Source organism: Pelecanus crispus, chromosome 6, assembly GCF_030463565.1.
Source record: "Pelecanus crispus isolate bPelCri1 chromosome 6, bPelCri1.pri, whole genome shotgun sequence".
NCBI lineage: Eukaryota > Metazoa > Chordata > Aves > Pelecaniformes > Pelecanidae > Pelecanus > Pelecanus crispus.
The window spans coordinates 49,191,832-49,214,059 of NC_134648.1; the positions used below are offsets into that span (position 1 = coordinate 49,191,832).

The following is a 22,228-nucleotide window of genomic DNA, read 5'->3' on the forward strand; positions in this document are numbered from 1 at the left end:
GACATGTGCCTGTGCGTTCAGATGTGAGTGCTTCTGTTGAAATAGCCGCTTCCAAGACAGAGTCAAAGGTTCAAAGATGGCTTTGGAGGAGTGAATCCAAGAAGGCAACTGCATTCACTGTTAAGCCTACTTCTGGTCCCATAGAATTGTGGGGGTTTTTGTTTGTTTTTCTTTTTTTTAACTTGAGAGTCCTGTCTCAGTGGCTGCAAATTCTGCTGGTGGTGCACCATTCAGAGCAGCTTGCTGCTCCTTCCTCTGCAGCAGCATCATCTTGGCAGGCCTGACACCAGTAACAACTTGTTTTTGTCAGTATACTGAGCTGATGTGACTTGGAAGGGGCCCACAGGGAGCAGATAAACATAGTGACAAGGGTCATCTTTATACAGCCTCCACTCTGTTCCTAGCTCCACTTTAACAATGAATCTGCATGTGAGCCTGTACATATACACACATGCACAGGGCTTTATGAAATGCCTCCTGCCAAGCCTGGATCCGTTCACTGTCTTGCCAGCTTTGCTGAATTTAGAAGTAAATTCACTGAAAAGGTCACTGGCAGAATTGCCTTTCAAAAAAAAACCCCAGGTCTTAAAATGTCTTTACTGCCCCTGCAGTCTCCGAAAATGTACTTGTTTTGAGTTGCCTGTGAACTCTGTAACTGTGCAGACTGTTTGTTATTGTAGGGTTGCTCTGAACACAAGCTGGTTTTTGCAGGATTGCTGAAGGGCAACAGGCTTTGCACTCCCATTTGTTTATTGTAGGACTGTTGTGTGAAGAGAAGTAGGGAAGATATACTTTCCTCCCTTAGGCCCTTTCTTCTGCGTTCACAGTCAGGCAGCACAGCTGGGCATTTCCAGAGCCCAGCAGGAGCTATTTCATTTCTGGAGTGCTCTGGTATCACCTGTTCTGTCTCTCCTCTTCCTCTGCAGGACAGCTTCCCTGCTTCTATTTCTTGCAGTAAGCCGAGGTTTTGCTGTGGCAGTCTGAATTGGGAGTTATTCACTGCCAATATATGGAGTGGTGATCCTTGACTGGGGAACATTGTTATAATGAAATGATGGCTCCTGAGCGATGGGGAGTGAGAAACAGCAAGGCTGTTAGCTGAAACTGTGCTTTCCTCGCCCTGAGCTGGTGCTTGTACTGGGCTGTGTGCTTGAAGACGAGAGCCGTCTGCAGCCTGATACATGTGAAGGGCTCCCAAGAGCTATATCAGCTCCTGCCTCTCTGACCGGCAGGGTTAGATCAGCTGCAACTTTCCTCGACCTCCACTGGCCCCAGAGGCCACAGGCTAGGGACTGAGTCTGTACCTGGAGTGAGGGCGATGTTTGATTCTTTTAAACCTGTGTTTTGATTTTAGGGTAGCAACTGCTTGGTAATGTGGCTCAGGACTGAGCAAAATGCATGCAGAAGCAGCTTCATGCATGCACCTCTGGTATATCCCCATCTGAATGCATGCAGCTTCCCTTGCTAGCCCTGCACAGCTGACCTCTCCGTTCACTTGTGCTCACATCCTGTACCAGGCCCGAATTAACTTTCTGCTCTCCTGATTCTCCTGAAGCCTGCCCCAGCTCTGCCCTTACCTCTCCCCACTGATGCCTCAGCCCTGGCTGCCACCTCCTTGGCCCCCACCGTGCCACTGTCAGGTTGGGTGCAGACTTACCTTACCAGGTCTTACATTCGTTAGCAACTCATGTGGCAAAGATTTGCCACAATCTTAGTTTTCTGAGAAAATCGAGACCCAGGCACTGGGTGGATTCATCACCAGCCCCAGGCAGGACAGCTCTCCCAGGCTGTGGCTTTGCACATCTGTGTCAATGGCAGCTGAGCCAACAGGTTTCCCCTTCCCAGTTCCTTTCTGGAGCAGGATTCCCAGCACTGGCAGAGCTTGGTCGTCACCTGGAGCGATGAGCTCCACACTATGCGTGCCTTAGCTTCGTTCCTGGAAATCTCACTCCAGAAACAGTCCGATGTCAGGTTCCATAATGTGCTGAAATCCGACAAGCTCACAGCCCAAGGAATTCTTCCATTTACAAACAGCCTGGAAAACCATTATATTTCATATTAGTATTGAAAGACTAATGCAAGCATGTGTTTTTTATTTGAAGGGGATGAAATTTAAATAAAGCAGCAACAAAGAAGTCAAGCTCTGTCTTTTTGCAAAATCTTTGAAATGGTGGGATGTGTAGCTGATGAAGAAATACTTTAAGTATTTTAAAAAAGTGTTCACGGCTTATAATTGTTGGATGTATGTGTAGTAAATTAAAGAAGCAGCAATGTATAGATAGGACCACTTTCCACACAACCCCCATCCTAGGGGCAGATGCCCCTCCTTCCACCTGTATTGCTCAACAAATTTCATCTCAAGAGGGGAAATGAATTCTCAATTGCAACATGCCTAGTAATTAACCGCACTGTAATTCTGATGTGCAGTGCTGTCACCCACCATCGGGTGGGAGTGGAAAGGCACTGCATTTTGTTGATGGTTGAACATTTGTTTTCCTCATCATTTTGACACCAGAGGTAATTGCCATTCCTGAAATATTCTCTTGCTACCATTACAAAGCAACTGTTAGGGACAAATTAATTATGAAGAATCTCATTATGACAGATTAATAGGCCAACAGAGGAGATTTCTTTTTCTTCTTTCAGGCAACTGAATAGTAAAATCTAACAGCTCACGTATGACTGCTAGAAACACGTGCTTCTCTGTAAGCCAGCACATATTTTGTTGGAGATGGGGGATTTGCAAAACTAGGACTACAGTATAAAGTGGGTTTCCAAGCTTGCTTTTACTGAGTTTTGGGTTCCCAATATCATGTGCCAAAATGAGCTTGAGTCTGGCCATTGCCATGTGGAGGGGAGGTCTTCATGGTTGGTATTGGACCAATGTCTTCTGTCTGGGTCATGGTTGAGCAGCATCATAAAGGCTTGGTAAGTGAGGAATGCTGGACTGGCGGATTTGATGGATTTTAGAACAAGACATAAAGTCATTATCCAGACTGCTTTATGGCCACTAAGGGTTGCCTATGTCAGGGAGGTCAGATCTGATGTGCTGGTTGAGTTCCAAGTGGCCAATGATGTTCTGCCTCCTTTTGTCCCCCTGGAAGTTGCAGACTACTCACCCCAAATTATTCCTGAGGGGTGCTCTTTGGGGACTGTTGTGATGTGGCCCATAGATGGCTGCCTTCCTGTAGTGCTGGTGATTGAGGCACCCTACCTCCCTGTGACTGAAGCGTTCTGTCAAAGCGCAGGGGAGGAGGAGTTTGAAATATCTGGATTGCTCATGGCTGTGTTTAGACGCTCACCAAACTTATGTGTAGTCAGGACAGCAATTTATGTAGACTTGGTAACTGTGCTTTCAAAGAGGCAGTTGGATATGTATCTCATAGTTGACTGGCTACTATGGGATGCTGGTGAATCCCAGGTGCTGGTGAGCACATGATTTAAAAGGAGTCTATTTTAGGCTCCAGAATAGGCATAATCTAGATTTAAATAAGCCTCCTGGAGGAGGCCTGTTCACGTTCTCAGCTTTACCTCCTCTGAAATCTCACTCAAGTTGTCAGGCAGACGTTTAAACAGAGTTTATCACCTCCAGTCAAGTGCTTGTACTTACAGCACTCTGTCCCTGCCCAGGAAAGGAACACATTTTTTGTGGTAATAAATGCCCAGCGCCCTTTTGTCCCATGATCTTCTTAAAGAGAGATTAGTGAAGTCCTGCTCTTTTCCAGAGACCAAACCAAGACCACATTTATCCCATCTTCCATCTTCCCCTACCTGCGGACATCAACTCCCTGTTTTACTGCGACTTCATCCTTCTTCATGGGATTTCTGTTTCTCTGTGTGGAGTATGTAAATGCTTTAATAAAATAATTATATGAGGCTAGAAGTCAGAGATAGTATTACTTTTGGATTACTAGCATCTGATTTCTTTTCATTGCTTTGCTTCACACCCATCTTGTGTAGTGCTAATTTTCTGTGGTCCTTTTTGGCGTGCAAATTTTGTTATTGGGACTGTCCACAGGGATTGTATTTTGCCAGTAAGGGCTGATTCTTTGGTGGGTCTTTGTCAATATTGTTTTTCTGTCAGGTTTTGTACTGATTGCCTTTGTGATAGGCCTTATGTCTTGACTTTACTATTTACCTTCTAGTCAACATTAGAAATTGGCTGTCTTTGACTAGTGTATTGGTGGAGACTCTCTTGCCTGTTATCTCTGCTACAGTGTCATCTTTTTTTTCTCTTGTCCAGTGTTAGCCTTTTACACCAGATTCTACCCCTTCTGACAAAGGAACCTTGACTCTTGCTCATGTGAGATTCAAACTGAAACCTCTGGATTCCTAGATGGTGCTTTCTTTTTTTAAAATGTGGCAAGCACTGCCCAATTTGTAGGGTTTTTTTTCTACAAAGAAGTTGTAACTGGGTAGTGATGGACCAGGCTTTCCTTACCCTGCCCCTTGGGGTAATTGCACAGGTAATCTGTGGTAATCAGCATCTCATATATCAAGAAAAAAATCCACCATAGATTTCCACCTGATAAAGCCCATTTCCTGCTATTTGTAGTTGCTTCTCTGGAAGGGTGGGGGATGAGGGTAGGGATATTCCTCCACAGGCAACTGAGCAGGAATCTATTTTATAATTTCCTAGGCCAAACCACTCTTAAAGACTATTGACAGGTCACTTTGATCCTGGATGGGGTAGGTAACCTGGAGGTGGAGGCTTTCTGCTCCTTTTCTTCTTGGCTGAACTCCCCATGCACTGATAATGTTTCCTGTTGCACCCAATTGCTTGTAAATAAAATAATGGGTGACAGTGAGTCTGGAGGTGGAAGGACACTCTGTTTTCTTAAAATTAGAATGAGCAAGGCATCCAACAGCTTTACTGATTATTTCACTTGAGGTTCTTATAATATGTTTGACATTTACAAATGCAGCATCCCTGCCTCATGGATGCTCATTCATCTCTTAGATGAGAGGGAAAACTCAACAACTGGCAATGGAAAGGGCGAATTGACTACGTAATTGTATATAAAGATGATCACAGTTTTATTCCCTTCACAACCTTGGTGAGCCGTAGCCAAGTGCAGGGGAGACACGTACAATGTTGTTCATTGTGATACCAGCTGCAATAAAGGCAATTGCCTCTGGTACTGCTGGGGGTAATTCCTTCTGCTTATTGTGGAGGCAAAAGTAATCTAGTCTGAATAATGAATAACCAACATGCGGCCTCACCTGGGCTCTCCTTTTGTTCATCTCAGTGTGGTGCCATGTCAAATATTCATATGTTTTACTTTATTAAACTGCTATCTCATGCTATTTTTAAGTGGCACCCTCAAAGCCAATAGATTCTCTCTGTTGTTTGTGTTCCTAGCAGCCGTAAAGATTCAGTAGATCAAATGCTACCTTCACTGGCACCCACATAAGCCCATTTTTTCTAAATTCTGCTTCCATTGGCACCTGCACAAACCTATTGTTTTCAGTGAGAAAGCAAAGGAGTGGCTGCAAAGAAGGATCTGACCTTCTAATTGCAGTTTAACAAGTCTATTGATTGTGCATGAATCAGAAGAGATACCAGCTCAGTCTCCCATAGTGGTGACATTGCTGGGATGCTAATAGACACCAGCTGCCTTTCTTGGTGTGGAGCTGTGTGGTGTTAACTGGATGAAAAAGCTGGAGTAATTTATATATATAGATATTTCACTGAAGTCAGCAACTCTGACTGATATCCAGAAGGGAACAGACCTGCTGAGTAACAAGGGGACATTTCTTCGTTTGTTGTGGTTTTTTTTTTTTTCTTCTCCACATAGGCACTTTTAAAAGTAGAACTGCACTTTGCCATTGATGATGACTTACTGGCACCACAGCTGCTCTGTATCTGTTGGATGTAGTGCTATGACAGTCACTGCAGTTTTTTGGAATTGACAGCATAATCCCATGGTTGTTATCTTTCCTGACTTCCTCGTCAATCCAATTTAATCACTTCTAGGTATTTAATGTGTTACTGTCTCTCTCCTCTTCAGGCATCCTGTTCCTATGGGAAGAGATCTGTACTTTAAAGGTCAGAGCTTCTCATATTAAAGAAGGGGAAAGGAATCTGCCTCTGTCAGTTTGGTAAGGGGATGTATTGAGATCTCTAGAGAGGCTGCAGTGGAAATCCTTCTTTCTGGGTTCTGTGACCAAGCTAAATGCTGGTGCCTGCCTGTGTGAATGTAAGAGGGGGAGCCTGCTTGCTCTGCTCCCCTGGCCATTGGAGTGACCTGCCAGGAGAGAAGTTGCATATGTACAAGGGGGAGAAGCTGCTGTTGCACGATTTAATCGCCTGACATTGACTCAGATAGGTCCTGACTGGAGGTCAGCTGTGACGTGCAGCTGGTAGGGTGGGATTCAACTGTTGGGAAGAGAAAAATGTCAGCCCAGATTCTTCGGCGTTGACAAAGTGAATGTGACGATTTCTTCCCTCCAGCTGCAACGGCTGCTTCTGTGCTACCTTCTTCCCTGCACACCCACACTAGGAGAGCAGACTGTGTGAAGCTACCCTGTCTTGACCCTTAGCTGCTGAACTAGATGAGATTTAGCTGAGCTTTCTCCATCTTTCTTTCTGTGCTTGGGCCATGCATCATGATAAACCTCACCTTTCAGTGTGTCTTTCAGTGTATCTTCTGTCTGTCAGTGCTTCCTGTGGACTCCTGGGCTTTTCCAGCTTCATTTTATTGCAGGATGGGGTGTGGGGACTAAGGGAGAAGACTATTAGATGACCATCCTCATCTCTGCTGCTAGGATCCTTCACTTTGCTTTGAAGGCCAGGAATATTCAGCACTGAACAGATTCCCTTGATACTCATTTCATCTCATCTTCCACCTCTTCACTAACCCTAGTAACACCCTGTATGTTTCCCTTCCCGTTTGGAGTGTCTGACCTCTTGAGTAGTTGGAAAATGTTACCAGGTCAGCCTTCTTGGCACCATCTAGTTTTATTATTGAGGACAAATCATGAAACTCTTTCTCATTTATACCATACTAGTTCACCTGTCTTGCAGTAGCTCCTGATGTACTTTTCCTTGTTTGTTTTGCTCTCTCTATCCGGGACTTTTTTTTAAGTGAAGAGACCATCTCTACAGCCCTCTCGCCGATGCAAAGCCTCCCTATGCATAGCCATAGCGGTTAACTGCATAAGCTTAAGTGACGGCTATTTACACCTATAGACATCACCTCCAGTGAACAAGGTTCTGCTCTTGAAGCTCTTTTACCCTGAGGGGAGCCCTCTCCAGAAGACAATACCTGTGTCTGCACAACAGGTCCTTCACACAGGCTCTCTTTTGGGACATGTACACTTATGTGAATGGTACTTACACATGAGGATAAGATCAGATCAATTCCTACTGTGGCCTTGGTTGAGCTCTTGCCCCCACTCTCCCCATGGCCCAGGACCAGCCCTCACTTCCCATGTTACTGCCTTCCCAGGTCTCCTTACATGGACATAGCTGTTTGGGGAGTGTTCTCCCTTCAGGTCATTTTTCTGCACAACATCACGTCTTGCTGTTCACTCAATAGTCTACGGTTTCTGTAGGGTGTGTCAGCAGCTCCTGTTTAGGGAACACTCCTGAACATAACACACATCTTGGTTGTTCTTGTTCCTTATAGCAACTGAAAATAGCAAATAAAACAGGGCTTAATATGACTGATGGCTGGGAGCCCCCACCACAGCTAAACACAAGATCATATAAGATGGTGTCTTTACAGCCCTCGGCTTGTTTTCACTGCCATCCCACGTGGTCTGATCCAAGCTGAGCTGAATTAATTTTGTTAGCAAGATTTTGAGAGATGCTGTGTCAAATTTATTATCATTTCACCTGCCTCCGTAACAGGAGCTGCAGGCACTGTGATCAATGGATCGAGACACGTGCCTAATTTCGCTGCTGCTTCTGTAAATGTCTCTCTGCCTTCTGTAGCCCTGCTGTTGAATGACTTCCTATCCTCCATGGGTGCTCTGCAACAAAGCACCCTCTTTGTATCTCTTTGTATACCAACCCTATCAGGACAACAAGGCACTGAGGGCACTTTGGGGAACCTGCTGACTTTGCAAGTGTTATACATCAGGGTATACATAGGTCTGGTCCTTCCTTCTCATGCAAATCTGATCTGATCTTATCCTCATGTGTAAGTACCATTCACATAAGTGTACATGTCCCAAAAGAGAGCCTGTGTGAAGGACCTGTTGTGCAGACACAGGTATTGTCTTCTGGAGAGGGCTCCCCTCAGGGTAAAAGAGCTTCAAGAGCAGAACCTTGTTCACTGGAGGTGATGTCTGTAGGTGTAAAGGACTCAGCTTGACTCTCAGATTCCATATTCAACAGTTTGATCTGAAACTGTTAGTGGGAGAGAATAGGCAGGTAATGCCATAGCCATAGAAGTGAAGTGCTATGTTGCAGTTATTTTAGCATGTTACTTTCCCCTTGCCTCTGACCATCCCTTCCCTGTGCTTCTTGTTCTCCCTGCTCAGGAGACTGAAACTGAATAGTACATTATAACACAGAGGTGTCTAGAGGGGAAACAGCTGCTCCCTTCTGATTTTCCTCCTGAACTGCCCCACAGATAACTAATTGCAGCTCAGTTGCTTCTATTAGCTATTTACCTAAAATTGAGCTGGCTAATGAAAATGTTTCTAATTAATACGAGGCAGATTAAAACTCATTACAGCAAGGTCGTCAGTAATGAGAGATAATCAGAGCACAAATGTCCGAGCTTGGAGCAAAATGAAGATGGAACACGGGCAGGCTATCGGCACTGGTTGTGCATGCACCAGCCAGCAAGGGCAGGGTTTAGCAAGGTGACTGCTGGTGCTCCACGCTGCCGTCGAGCAACACTGCTTCATCCTCTCAGAGCAGCTTAGGAAGTGAGTGGCTGAAGAGATGAGCCTCAGTCCAGCTGTTTCCCAAATCAAGTGGCATCTCAAACTAGGGGTTTGTTGCTAGGCCACCCCTTAGTCACCTGTACGGATTGTTAGGAACCATGTTGCGAATCAGGGTATCAGCGGGAAGAGCATGGGAGTATGTGTAGCGTAGGTGGGAGGTCAATGTCTGTGTGTGCTTGTGCGTGGAAATTCAGAGGCCTGATGGCTCAGAGGGCTGGAGCTTGCACATCTGTTCAGTGTGAAACGGGTTGGCCTACGTTTGGAAAAGTCCTTCCTCATCTCCAGAGAAGATTTGCACAAATCATGAAATGTGATTGCTTTAATTTCAGCTGCCTTAGCACTGGTGATACAAGGCCGCAGCACCAACACGAGATTTCAGCTGTCTGATGCAGGCTCACTGTGTATATTCTTCCATTTGTATAGAGTTCACTGGCCATCCTGCTAGTTGTGTGACTCCTCCTTCCCATGTTTGTGAAACTGAGAAGCTAAGAAATTGTCGCTTTAGCCTAGGGGATCATCTCTGTCCTTTATCCTTTGCAAGCTATAAAGCTCTCTTTCTCACTTTCTGGCTGCCCCCCTGGCAACCTACTGTTGTGCCAGAATTTCTGAAGGATTTTGGTATCTGCTAGGACTATTTTGAGCTGTGAAGTCAAAACTGAGAATTAGGGGGATGCCTTTTTAACCAGGGTTTACACCAAGGGGAACTAGCTAAAAAGTATAGGTCTGAAAAGGTAACAATGTACCTGACTCAGTGGGAACTTATGGAATGCCCTGCTTTCATATGGGGAGGCAGAGACCCATAGGTAAATGGGTCCTAGATTCTTTAGGAATGTTATACATAACGTACACAAATAATAAATTATTAGATAGTAGGGTACGTTGCTCCACAAGTTATTCCAATTCCAAAGACATGGATCTGTCTGTGATCAGCAGTGTGATCAGTTAGCATTGGTATAAGGAAGCATTTGAATGGGAAATATCTGACGTGCATAGGAACAAGATTTTGTAAAGGGTAGGCAGGAAAGATAGTACAAAAAGGAGGCAATAACAATTCCATTTAGAGTTGTGAGTCTCCTTGCAGCACCCCTGCTGTCAGCCAGTTTAATTACCATGCTGACAGTGTTAGTGAAGGCTATAGTAGTTTATATTAACTGTATGCTTATTCAGATTTGTTGAAAGAAGAGAAACAGTCCCTTGGATGCAACTACACTGTCATTGCAATGGGTTCTAGGTTTTCTATTGCTGTTTTTAAAGCACCCAAGTACCCTATTCACTTCACCAGTAGCTGTATCTTCCCTAAACATCTTCACAGATCTTTTGGCATGGCACTTGATTTCAGTCTCTCACTGTGTTAAATTGAGGTGGACATCCTTTCACTCCTCTCCAGTTTGTGATGTCCTGGGTCATCTAAAGCTGTTCCATAGTCTTACCAGTTGTGTGCATATGGCCCTGTCATTATCAAGGGTGGAAGAGAAAAGGTCTGTGGCCAGATGCCTTTCCTATCTTCTCTGACAAGTCTTTTCTTCCTCCCTGACTTACCATGTTTTGGGGATACCCACCACAGAGGTGTGATGACATCCTCACTTCCCTCTGTATGGAGTCCAAGGGACAGCCTGGCTCTTCCAGTCCAGTCTCCTGCTACTGCAGGCATCCCTGGAAGAGCTGTCTCGTCCAGGATGGCTGACAGCATATATGCCCAGGACACTCCCACACACTGTATGCCACAAGATACTTCCCAGCATCCCAGAGGCTTAATATGGAAGACCATGAGCAGTGATTCTGCTGTGCCATGGGAATAAAGCAAGAGTCCATCACCAATGTCTCGAGTCCTTGCAATGGCAGGTAATTTAGTAAATACAGAAGATCCTTGGAAGCAGGTTGAACCCCAGCAGAAGGGGTGGCCAATTTAACCGGAATGTGGGAGCTGGATACACCAAATAGGTTCTTTAAAGATTTTAATGATGCTGGGAGCATCAGTGCACCCTGTTTTCATTCTGTCTCTCACTGTTGCCAATCAATAGGGTAATTTTTGTCTTGATGCCTTGAGCAAGAGTGTTTAAAGCCCTTTAGACATTTTATTACACGTAATGTTCTTATGAGTCGGTAAAATGGGGGATAGCGATCCTGAGTTTTGTAAAGAGCTTTGTAAAAGCACTTTTAGAGATGAAAAGCTCCATATAAAATCAGGTATGGTTGTTTTATCATAAATGTCTAAAGCCTTTCTGAATTCCATTAAGCTCTTGGCTTCTCTATCCTCTGACAGTGAGTGCCACTGGTTAATGCTGTACTGTGCAAAATGGGATGTAAAAAAACTTTAAAAAGGTTGTTGCTTTGTGGAATGCCCTATTATTTGCTGTTTTGTGAGAGCTGGAAATAGGAATGGGAGATTTTCTTTTTATTATTTCATATAACACTTCTCTCTTATGCATCAACTCTCTCTAATCGAAACAGTCCCCTAACATTTCAGATCTCTTTTTTTTTATAGACTCTTTTCAAGTCCATGATCATTTTCCCCTGTCCTTCTCTGTCCTCTTCTTTTTCTTTTGTACCTCTTTTTATGATGGGATGTCCAGAATCCAAGGTGAGGTTGTGCTTTCAATTGATACAATGGCATTTTGGTATTTTTCATGTTTTTCTCTTTTCCTTTCTTAACACAGTCAAACAGCTTGTTTGGGTTTTCCTGACCCCCACTGTGCATTGAGCAGGTGCCTTCACTGAGCCGTCCACAACAATGTGATGCAAGTGTTGGGTGGTTACAGTTAATTTAGAGTCCATCAGTGTGTGTGGGCAGGATAAATTGCACCTTCCAATATGCGTAACCTTGCAGCCATCTATGTTGAGGGTGATCTGCCAGTCTATTGATTCTTCACCTGCCTTTAGTAGGGACTTGGCAGGGCTTATTTTTCCATAGTGGTGAATAATTTCTGTTGCATCTCACAGGATTTTTGTCACTGCACCATTCTCTCCTTTGCCAGATCACTAGCAGGGAAATCAACCCTTGGTGTAAGAATGGGTGTAATGGGACACTGCTGTTTGTTTTTGACAGTGATGTGGGTCAACCGATTTATAGTAGAGAGCCCCTTCTGCGTTGTGGGTGCTACCTGTACCTGTTTCCCTTTTCATCACATTTCTGAGTGTTTCCAGTGCTAGTTCAGCCTCACTGGAAGTAACAACATTGCAGGTGCTAATGTAGACAGGGCTTCTGCAGTATCACCTCGTCTGAAAGAATTCAGAGCAGGCTGACATGAAGCTGTGGTAAAAACATCACTAAATGTTGCAGCCTTGTCCTAACTAGAGAGTCCCCCACTGCTGCTGTCTGTAGTGCTGGGCTTGGTGTTCCAAAGAGGGAATTCTGAGCTGGGAATGGGATAAAATGAGCAAGTGTTGTAAAGGAGCATTCTTGCATCTTCTCCAAGAATTAGTCAGTTTTCTTTTCACTCTTTGTGAGGGAATTTATTGAAAGGCACTTGAAAGTCCCAATAAATATCTCCCTTTTCTCTTCTCTTGACCATTGCATTAATATGCTCAGAGTATTTTAGTGGACTGGTGAAGAATGATTTTTTTTCCTCTCAAAATCCCTGTTGGCTTTTTTCAATCATATCACATTTAGCTAGATGATTTTTAGTACTCTCTATAATTATTGTCTCAACTAATTTAGTTGATACAGAATAAAAGCTTGCAAGAATATAATTTCCCAGATTGCTCTGGATTTTTCTTAAATACAGGGCAATGTTTGTTCCCCTTCAGTCTTCTGGAAGCTAACGGTTTTAATGTGCAATCCCCTTTTTATTATGATTATTAGATCTCAGCTGCTTTTTGAATTAATCTGTAAGTTTTACATGATTGAAGTTTTCAAGGTATTTTCTGGAGACATCTTTCTTGAAATAATGTCCTGGAGAGCGTATCTCCATTGTAAGCAGTGTTGGGCAGGCTTCTCCTCAGCATCCTGCCCCATGCAGGGAATTGCCTGCAGCAGGAGAAGGCGCCTCCTTTCCCTTGCTCAGGTTGGGAGTAGGTGGGATGCGAGTGGGCACCACATAGCGTGGAGCTGTTCCTGCTCACCTGTACAAGAGTGCTCTCCGGTATGGAGGTGAGAGGAGGACCAGTCCTTCTAGCCCTGTCCTCTGGGCGCAATCCAGCCTGACGTCCTTGTGACATGTCTGTGTTCCCAGTGTTCCTGGAGGCAGCACTCATCACTAGGAATTTCTGGTGACTTGTTTGTTATGTCTTTGACTAATTGCATTTCAAATTTTCTCTCTGCATTCCTAATCCTCATTTCACATTTTGCCAGCTGTGAGTACGTCCTTCAGGGTTGGAATGACTTTTCTGAAGGATTTTTCATATGAGGAGTGGCTTCCACTACTTACCTTATGGTCTTTAGTGGCCTTTTTGAGCCCTTTTGTTACCAGGTCTGTCACCAGATACCAGATACCTAAGTTTTCACCAGTATATTTTAACTTTGGTATTTATTTTCTGCTAAATTAATTCCTGTATTTTTAAGACCAGATTGGCATCTGCAAATTTGTGATACCTTGCATGTCTGATGCTCTGAAGAGCAGTTCTTTGCCAAGGTCTCTGTGAGTAAAGGCTTCCTCAAAAGCATCAAAATTGCTTGAAAAGCCAGGTCTGCTTGTACATCGAGGGTAAATTAAAAAATGTCCTTTTGTAGCACTGCTTGCTGAGTGTGTGCTTCATCCCAGAGGTGCCTCCTTCTCCATACCTGACAGTTATTACTTCCATTATGGCCCATATGGACCAATTTTAATAATCAGTGTTAATACCAATCTACCCAGGGATTAAGTAAACCACAAGTCTGATAGCAATGCTGTGGGCCAATGGAGAATTTGTCACGCTGAAATTCGGGGAAGGGGTTTGAGTCAGAAAGAGATGCCCATGTGGACTGAGGAAAGAACCATATACATACTCAGCATTTGTGATCTGAAGTGCTTCCTGAGGGAGGCTTATTCTTGGTAATCCTTGGTACATGCAATACTTCCTTTCTCTGCAATGTGCTCCTAGGCATGATGCATACAAGCAGCTCCCTGTCTGACTAGCTGTTGTTCCCAGTTCTTTTCCCTGATAAGAAGAATCTTCAAGGTATTGCTTGTGCAACAAAGAGCAATATCTTGTGAGATTTCTCAGAGAAAAGCTCGGAGCCATTCTGGGGGTTTCCATTTACCCTGAAGTTTCTTCAAGGTGGGACAGAAATGTGGGTCAACAATATTGGACACAGTAGTAGGAATGTGGCACTCTTAGTTTGCCTATGCTTAGGAGAAGGTCATCTGTCAGAGAAACAAGTGCTGCATCTGGACTGTGACCTAGCTTGGGGAGATCCAGGCAATTAATAGGTAGTGTTATGAACATTTTTCTGCTAAAAATCCTGACCTGGTTGATAAGAAAAGAGAGCTTGGAAGCTGCATTCACAGACCTGCTTCATTCTCACTGTATTTCTGCCTCTAATGCAGACTGGAGTTTTGTAAAATGTAGGGCTACAGATAGATTTCCTTCTGAGACAAGTTGCCTGGTCGTCTTCTGTCTCTCTAGCAGGGGCAGGAGCTGGCATTCCCTGGTCCGGCCAGCCAGCCAGGGCAGCTGTCTCTTAGGAGTTTTAGCCAAGCCAGTTGTGAGAGCATGGTGGAGGTATGTTGTGCATGGGGGTTTTGTTCTGTAAGGATGCTTTCATCTCTCTTGGCCAGGACTGCTGTGTCTGTGAGGCCAGCCGGGTTCTCTACAGGGTGGGTAAGTTTCGGAGGGCCACGATTTCCTCTCTCCTCGTGCTAGAGGAGAGGGGCTATTTCTGCCTCCTTCTCAGCAGTTGACCGACATGAAGATACACCCAGTCTCCAAGTGTGTCTACAACCAGTTGCATTTTCAGCTACATGAGTTTTCCATCCTGTTTTTTCCATCTCCCTTGGCAATCAGGCAGGTGCATTGGAGCCAGCACCTCTACTCCGAGCTGGCTGCCGAGCCTCACGTCCAGCACTGTGCTACAGCCCCAGGGGTGCTGCTGCTCTGCCCTCAGCCGTGCTGCAGCCTGGAGTCATTTGATGGGCTCCTGCTGTGCCTGTGGGTGGTCGCAGGGCCCTGTGCTGGCCCATGCTCAGTGCTGGGGTTTTTGGAGCACATCTGCAAGGAGCCTTGCCACTGTTTCCCTCCTGTGGGGTGGGGAGTGGCTGGCTGGCCACTGCTCTGCTTTCCCTTTGCTGCTGGCAGGGGGTTTCCTCCACGGCTGGAGGCAGTGGGCAGAGGGCGATTATCGGAGCTGCATAAAAGCTGTTTCCCTGTAATGGGCTGCACTCCCAGTGCTGTGACAAACTACCCAGCTGCTCTGGCTCCCTCCCTCCCACTGCCTTTCTCTTTCATCCCATTACTCCCTCAGTGCTTTTCTTGCTCTCTTGTCCTCTTTCACAGCTTCCTTTCCTTGTCCCCTTTTGGCCTGCTTTTGCGCCTGCTGCACACAGGGAAGGAGAGGAGGGAAACAGCCAGGGCAGAGGCTTGCGTGTTACAGCACGAGCTTTAAAGCTGGTGTGTAAAATGCAGCACAATAACGTGGGAGACTTCAGGCATGCTTGTGAATGTTATTTTCTGCCCATGTATTTGTGAGTGCTTTTGAGCAGGCAATATGCTGGGGGAAACTCACTCTCCTAGCACAAGTTACGCTTGCCTGTGTGCGCCCACCTAGGAAAGTGTCTTTGTGTGTGTGTGCACGCATGTGTGCATCAAGCTATCACGTCTCACACGCTGAGTGTGAGACTTGCACATTAGGCTTTCTCCTCACACTCCCCTAGGCCTGTGTTTCGTGCACTTGCAGCTCAGCACCCAGTCTGTCCCTGATGGGTTCCCAAATGCGAGACACTCATCCTGTCCCGTGATGTGACACAGCACTGCTTTGCAAGGAGGGCAAAGATAGCCCCTAAATGGGGTGGGTGTGTGTGGTGTTCATACATGTTTGTGGTGTTCTTCCTTTCTGCCACGTACTTTGAGGCTTTTGGTGGAGTCCCTCACCACAGGATCTTGGGCAGATGAGGTCTGCAGACACAGGATTTGACCTTCAATGACTTCTGACAGAGAAGCCAGAGGAATTAGGAGCCTCCATGCAGATGGGTGTCAGGCATTAACAGGAGATGGGTGCAGAGTTATTTTTTGTCATTGATTTGCTTAGATATTATTAATGTATCAGGGTAAACTTATCTGAAGTTTATTAAAGAATATTGAGTATAGCTGTGTCCTTGGCAGGAGGCTTTTCTAGTGAGAGTAATAAAGGTAGAATAAATCATTGTCACTGAAGGATGTGCTGGCTGGTCTGTTCTTGAGAGACAGAATGAACCTCAGGAGCTGAAATCCAGACCAGGCAAGTGGTTGGTGATGGGTTTTGTCATTTGGTGGCTGCATTTTGGTCAGTGTGAGCAAAGCCGGCGAGTCTTCTAATTCTTAGTTTCTAAAACCACTGTCACTGCGGACTTTTTTGGCAACGTAAGCAGTAAGACCAAGACCTGGCTGGACTGGAGGGATGTAATTTCCCTTTGTGGTGTGTCAGAGTGAGCTGAGGAGGATGAAGGACTGCCCATGTACTGTCCTCCTCACTGCCAAATAGACATCTGTAGTTTTGATTTTTAACGGACTCTTCTTCCAAGTCCCTGGAAGTTTCTGGGATGGTACCTGTGGTTTTCTTTTCACTTTAATTCATTGCACTCACACTAAGAGTCTAACATACATGGTTGTGGTCCTGACTTCTGTCTTTTGACAAGGGGTTCCCAAACTGTGCGTCGTAGAGGTGGGTCACAGTGACAAACCAATGCTGGCCTATGGCTAGACATTTTATTCTGTGCACAGATGTAGCCCTGGACAGAGCCACAAGCTAATGTGCTGTCACTGATCATTGTGCCTGTGCAAACAAGTGTCGAAGCCCTTTGTACTCTGGAGCATCTTGTTCTGGTCTGGTTCAGGCCCTCTAAATCAAGCCAGAGTCCTAATACTTAGCTGACACATCAGATGATGATGCCCAACATCAAGAAGGGAAATTCCTGGTCTGTTTAAACACTGGACAAATAAAGGGTACGCGGGCTTGTGGATGTAACAGACAGCAAAAGGGCTTGGCTGATGTTCTGGTCTCTCTGCAGGTGCACCTGCGCTCTGCTGAGCGCCTCCGGGAGCTGTGCTGTGCCAACCGAGGCACATTCATCAAGGTGGGACAGCACCTGGGAGCACTTGACTACCTGTTGCCTGAGGAGTACACCCGCACCCTCAAAGTGCTGCACAGCCAGGCCCCGCAGAGCACCAGGCAGGAGATTGAGCAAGTCATCCGCGAGGATCTGGGCAAAGAGGTAGGGGTTGCCATAGTCTGTGTTGGCCTCTCAGGCCTCAACAAGACCTGAGCAGCTAAAAGAAGGAAAATGGAAGCAAGGGGGTCCCTGGTGGTTCTCAGTTGCAAGAGACACCAAGGGGACATATCTCCTCCTTGCCCTGGGAGAATGCCATGCGAATTATCCCTGTCCATTGATGGGCATTATTGGCAAGCTTAGGGAAGGAGAAGATAACAGAGGATTAAGGGTGTGAGGGCTCCCGGGTGGAAATGGCAGAGCTCAGCAGAGCAGTGTACCCCAGAGGTTATGCCAAGACTAACAGGGTTGCTGGAGGTCAGGATGGGGGCCAACTGCAACACTGAGGGGTGGGAACTGGAGATATTGATGTTCAGGATAAAGATATATTAGCAGGGCTCTGTGAGGGACGACTGCTCTCCCCTAGCTGCTCTAGACCAATTCCACCTCGCACTGACAGCCTTTTACTTTCTCGAGCCCCTAATTAACCCTCAAAGAAAATAATAGCATAAATCATTTCTGGTGCTTGCAGTCAGGTAATACAGTAGCCCAGGAGTCTGTGTCATCATTAACACTCAGCAGCCCACAGCACTGAGATCAGAGGTGGGTGCCTGTGTTCAGTAGATATAAGGGAAGTAAACGCAGCATTTAGAGAGGGCTTTCTGCTACTTTGCATCTTGCCCCTTAAAAGAAGAGGTCCCCTCACACTCCAGCCTAGGTTGAGGAGAGGCATTTCAAGGATCACAACTGACATGATGAGAGGGATGCAGGAGGCAACAGAGTACAAAGGCAATGGAAGAGAAGGTGGGTGTGAGGGGGAGGAAGACAGGAGGCTGAAGAATGGAAGCAGTGTGGATGTGTGTTTTGGGATGTTCTGGGATGTGTGACTGTGTGGTGAGGAGGTATGGGGGTAACATGATGGGGTAAGTGAAGTATTTGCACCTATATATTATGGGCAGATTCGGATGGGGTGGGTCTGCCTATGTATAGTTCTGGGGCCTAGGTATTGTCTAGTCAGGAATGACCACTAATATTTCCCTGCAGTTTCATGGCAGGGTTAATGTCAGCCCCTGACCTGCAAGATGCTCCCTCTCTCAGTGCTGCATCTTTGTAGCATGGTGGTACCAGCTGTGTTTCATAGCTCAGTGGATAGATGGAGCAGGGTAGGCTGGCTGCTCCCTGCAGACCCCTGCTGCTCCATGGGCCTCCATCCGGCAATCTCCCCTCTGCAGAAGCCATGGAAAGCCACCCTGAGGTTAGCCCCTGTTAAATGACCAGAGCCCTGGCTCAGTTTGTGTGGCATCTCTCAGGCTGAGCCAGGTGCTTGAAGGTCGGCCCTCTTCTTTTCTCTCAAGTGTATGTTCAGCTGCCACTGATACGCCCTGTTTTCTTTCAGCTTTTTGGGAGCTAGACGAGCCCTCCATACCTCATTGATTCCCAGCGAGGCAGCTCGAATCCAGTCTCCACAGCAGCCTTCCCTCTTAGCATTCACTTCACTCACATGGGCAGTGCTGGGCAATATTTAATTTTAAAGAGACAGAGAGAGGGAGGGGAAAAAGGTAGAAATGGGAAGAAAGGGATAGAGAGGAAATGCTAATGAGAGAAAGAGAGTGATGATAAAAGAAAAATGAAGAGAATGACATGTATAAAAATAAAGGAGCTGGTGAAACTGGGCAATATTAAAAGCAGACATAAATGCCCATTTCCATTAGTTATAAAGTACCAAATCAAGGTATTTAAAAGCAAAAAGGATTTGGGGAACCTAATGCACCAAAGTTGTCTTCTCTGGAGCTCAGAGGATTTAATAGGGTTACTTCAGGAACAAATTTAATTCCAGTGTAGCTACATCCTCAGTACATTTTAAATACAGTATACTTAGCTGAAATATAGATGGCAGAAGGACAAAGTGGAATGTCAGAGCAGAGGGGAGTGCAAAGGGGGATCCTGAAAACTTCCCCCTTGGGGCCAGCATCACACCTGGGAACTTGCAGATAAATTCAAATAGAAGAGAAAATGACAGTGAGGGAACCTTCCCAGGGGGCCTAGGCCTAACCCAGCTGCTCTCAAATTCAGTGGTAAGACTTCCAGTTCCCCCATCAGGCACAAGAGCAGGCTTCTTGGATGAATCTCAAGTGCAGGCAAGAAGTAATTACATACAGTTTGGATCAGTGCAGAACAAATGGGAGAAATAGCAACTGGAAATACAGAGATACCTAGGGAGGAATGTGAAAAGCTGACAAATTAGGCAAGAGCTTGCAAAAGGGCATGAAGATCAAAAAAAGTCAATTCGTTTATAGAAGCATTGTATCTTTAGTCAATTAGAAATAGTCTGTCTTCTGATGTGACCTACTCCCGAGAATCTTATAAGAGGCTTGGATGTTTGATAAATGGAGTGGTTTTATGGGAAAATGGCGTAAATGGTGAGCATGCCAGTGGGACTGATCTTTGATCTTTGTGAGGGGGGTTTACAGCAGTTCGACACGGCTCTGTTGTCACCACGCAGACTTGTGTGACCCCCTGCTGATGGGGGAGCTCCAATTCTAGGCCAGCATCATGGCTGGAGGCTGGGAGCTACAGCATGTAGCTCTGCTGCATGAGCTAATGGACTGATTTAAAGGCAAATGGTATGTGTGCTGATCTGACACAGAAGGAGAAACATCATATATGCTGACTAGTTGGTTGCCCTGTCAGACCTTGTTTTATGTCTAGGGTGAATCTGTGTACCTATCAGGGATCATTTGGGATAAAAATAATCAGTAGTGAGCAGATGCTGGCTTTCTAATCTCAGCCATAGTGGTTCGGCTGAGTGGTGGTGGGAGGTGATCATTCTCTTGAGTGTTGTATGCAAGAATGTATTGGGTCTGGCTGAGATGGAGTTAATCTTCCCCATAGCAGCCCTCATAGTGCTGTGCTTTGTATTGGTAGCTGGAAAGGTGTTGATAACACACCAGTGTTTTGGCTACTGCTGAGCAGTGCTCACACAGCATCAAGGCTGTCTCTCCAGTACTATCCCCCCCTCAGGAGTAGGCTGGGGGTGGGCAAGATCTTGGGAGGGGGAATAGCCAGGACAGCTGACCCAAACTGACCAAAGGGATATTCCATACCATATGACATCAGCTCAGCAATAAAAGCTAAGAGAAAGGAGGAGGAAGGGAGGGCATTCGTTATTTATGTTTGTCTTCCAGAGCAACCACTACACTTACGAAGCCCTGCTTCCCAGGAAGTGGCTGGACATGGCCTGCTGATGGGAAGTAGAAAATAAAATCTTTGTTTTCTTTTTGTGCTTCTGTGCACAGCCTTTGCTTTTGCTGTTTTATTAAACTGCCTTTATCTTAACCCATGAGGTTTTTTCCCATCTCATTTTCTGCCCACCTGTCCTGCTGAGGAGGGAAGTGATAGAGTGGCTTGGTGGCATCTGGCATCCAGTCAAGGTGAACCCACCACAAAGAGGTTGGGGTGGGAGTGGGATTCTTAGGACAACACGAGTAGTAGCAGTGGGAGAGGCTGCACAAACAAATCTTTACAGTGACTCCTGGAAATGCTCACCAGCAAGATCATAGAGTAAGAGTCTTTTGGGGAGACAGTGGAGATACCACAGGTAGGGCTTGTTCTGGATGTATTCCTTCGATCAGTTGGGAAAAGCTATGTGCATAAGAGTGGGTGAGGAGATATGAATCAAAGAGTCTCTCCTACCTCTATTCTCATCTTCCCGGCTTGAACAAGGTTCTGAAAGTGAAAAGGTGGCAGGCATGGAAAATGAATGCAAAATGAGCATGTTCCCTACCCCATAATTGTCTTTTTCTCTGCAGGGCTATTAATGACACAGGGAAAGATAGCTGGTTCAGCTAAGCTCTCTAACTCAACAAGGTGCATGCAGAGCCGAGCCAGGCAACTTCTTGTGAAATTTGAACACCAGACATTTAGGGAAAAAGACTGATGAGAGGCTCTGGAAGATGAATCTTTTGGAGTGACTGCACCTTAAAAGCGCAAAATTGTTGTGCTTAGAAACTAGAAATGATGGAAAAAATGTTTTGCCAGCACTGGGATTAGGGGCATTTCCTCCCTCTGGCAGGTCTGTTGGAAGAGACTGGCTTGTGGCCATGGGATATAGGGATACTGGGGAAGTGATGTCTGTTTGGTCCCAGAGCAGAGGTGAAGAACCCAGGGCATCTCTAAGTTTGGCCAAGCCAGTTCCACCTGACAGCCCTTCAGTGTCTGTCAGGAAGGCTTCCCGTAGGTCTTGTGTGATTTCCATGGACAAGGTGCTCAGAGATGCTTATTGCTCATTGCTAAGACTGATCGGACTATTGTGAAATGCTCCCGTTTCAAAAATAAATCTGCTTCTCTCTGCTCTGATCAACGCAATTCCAGAGCATCCCTCCTCATAGGACTGAGTGGCTGCAGAATGACTTGGCAGCTTTTACAACCCAGCTCTTCCAAATATCCTTGGTGTCTTTCTGTTGTCTGGCTCCAGTACTGTCTAGTGCAGACCCTAATACGGGTCTGTGGGTCTCATTCTCTGCCACTGTGCAGTAATAATGAGTTTCGATACTGTGACATCTCCTGACTTCACTGTGTACTCCTATCTATGCCAACACACTCTTACCTCTTTCTAGTCCTAAAATACCTCCTGGTTTGCAGTCACTCATCTGATCTGCACATCCCAGTAGGCCACAGCATAGCTCTACCCACTCAGCACCACTGTAATCCCTCTCCTGTGTACAGCAAGATGCCACTTTCCAGAGCCCATTGCTCATCAGCTTCCAGTCCATCCTCAGTCATCAGCATTTTATAATCAACTTTCTGACCTTTTCCCCAAGAGTCCTTATTCTCCCCCTCAGTGTGTGTCGTGGTTTAGCGACATACTAAATCCAAAACACAGCACTATGACTGCTACTAGGAAGAAAATTAACTATTCCAGCCAAAACCAGGACAGTATGTTTGTGTACTCTGTACTCTACCCAGGCTTTTACTCATGTTGGAGGTAATTTTTCTTGGTGGGAGACGTT

At 45.8% G+C, this 22,228-nt stretch overlaps 1 protein-coding gene across 6 annotated transcripts in view; it reads left to right on the forward strand.

The window, feature by feature from the left end:
* The window catches only part of ADCK1 (aarF domain containing kinase 1), an 82,010-nt gene that overhangs the window by 14,494 nt on the left and 45,288 nt on the right, over window positions 1-22,228 (forward strand). For 5 of the 6 annotated variants that reach the window (XM_075711895.1, XM_075711892.1, XM_075711889.1 and 2 more), the window contains exon 3: window positions 17,022-17,225. The exons of the other annotated variant lie outside the window; for it this stretch is intronic. In XM_075711895.1, coding sequence (XP_075568010.1) covers window positions 17,022-17,225 — 204 coding nt within the window. The remainder of the gene's footprint in view (window positions 1-17,021; window positions 17,226-22,228) is intronic. 6 annotated transcript variants of the gene reach the window in all.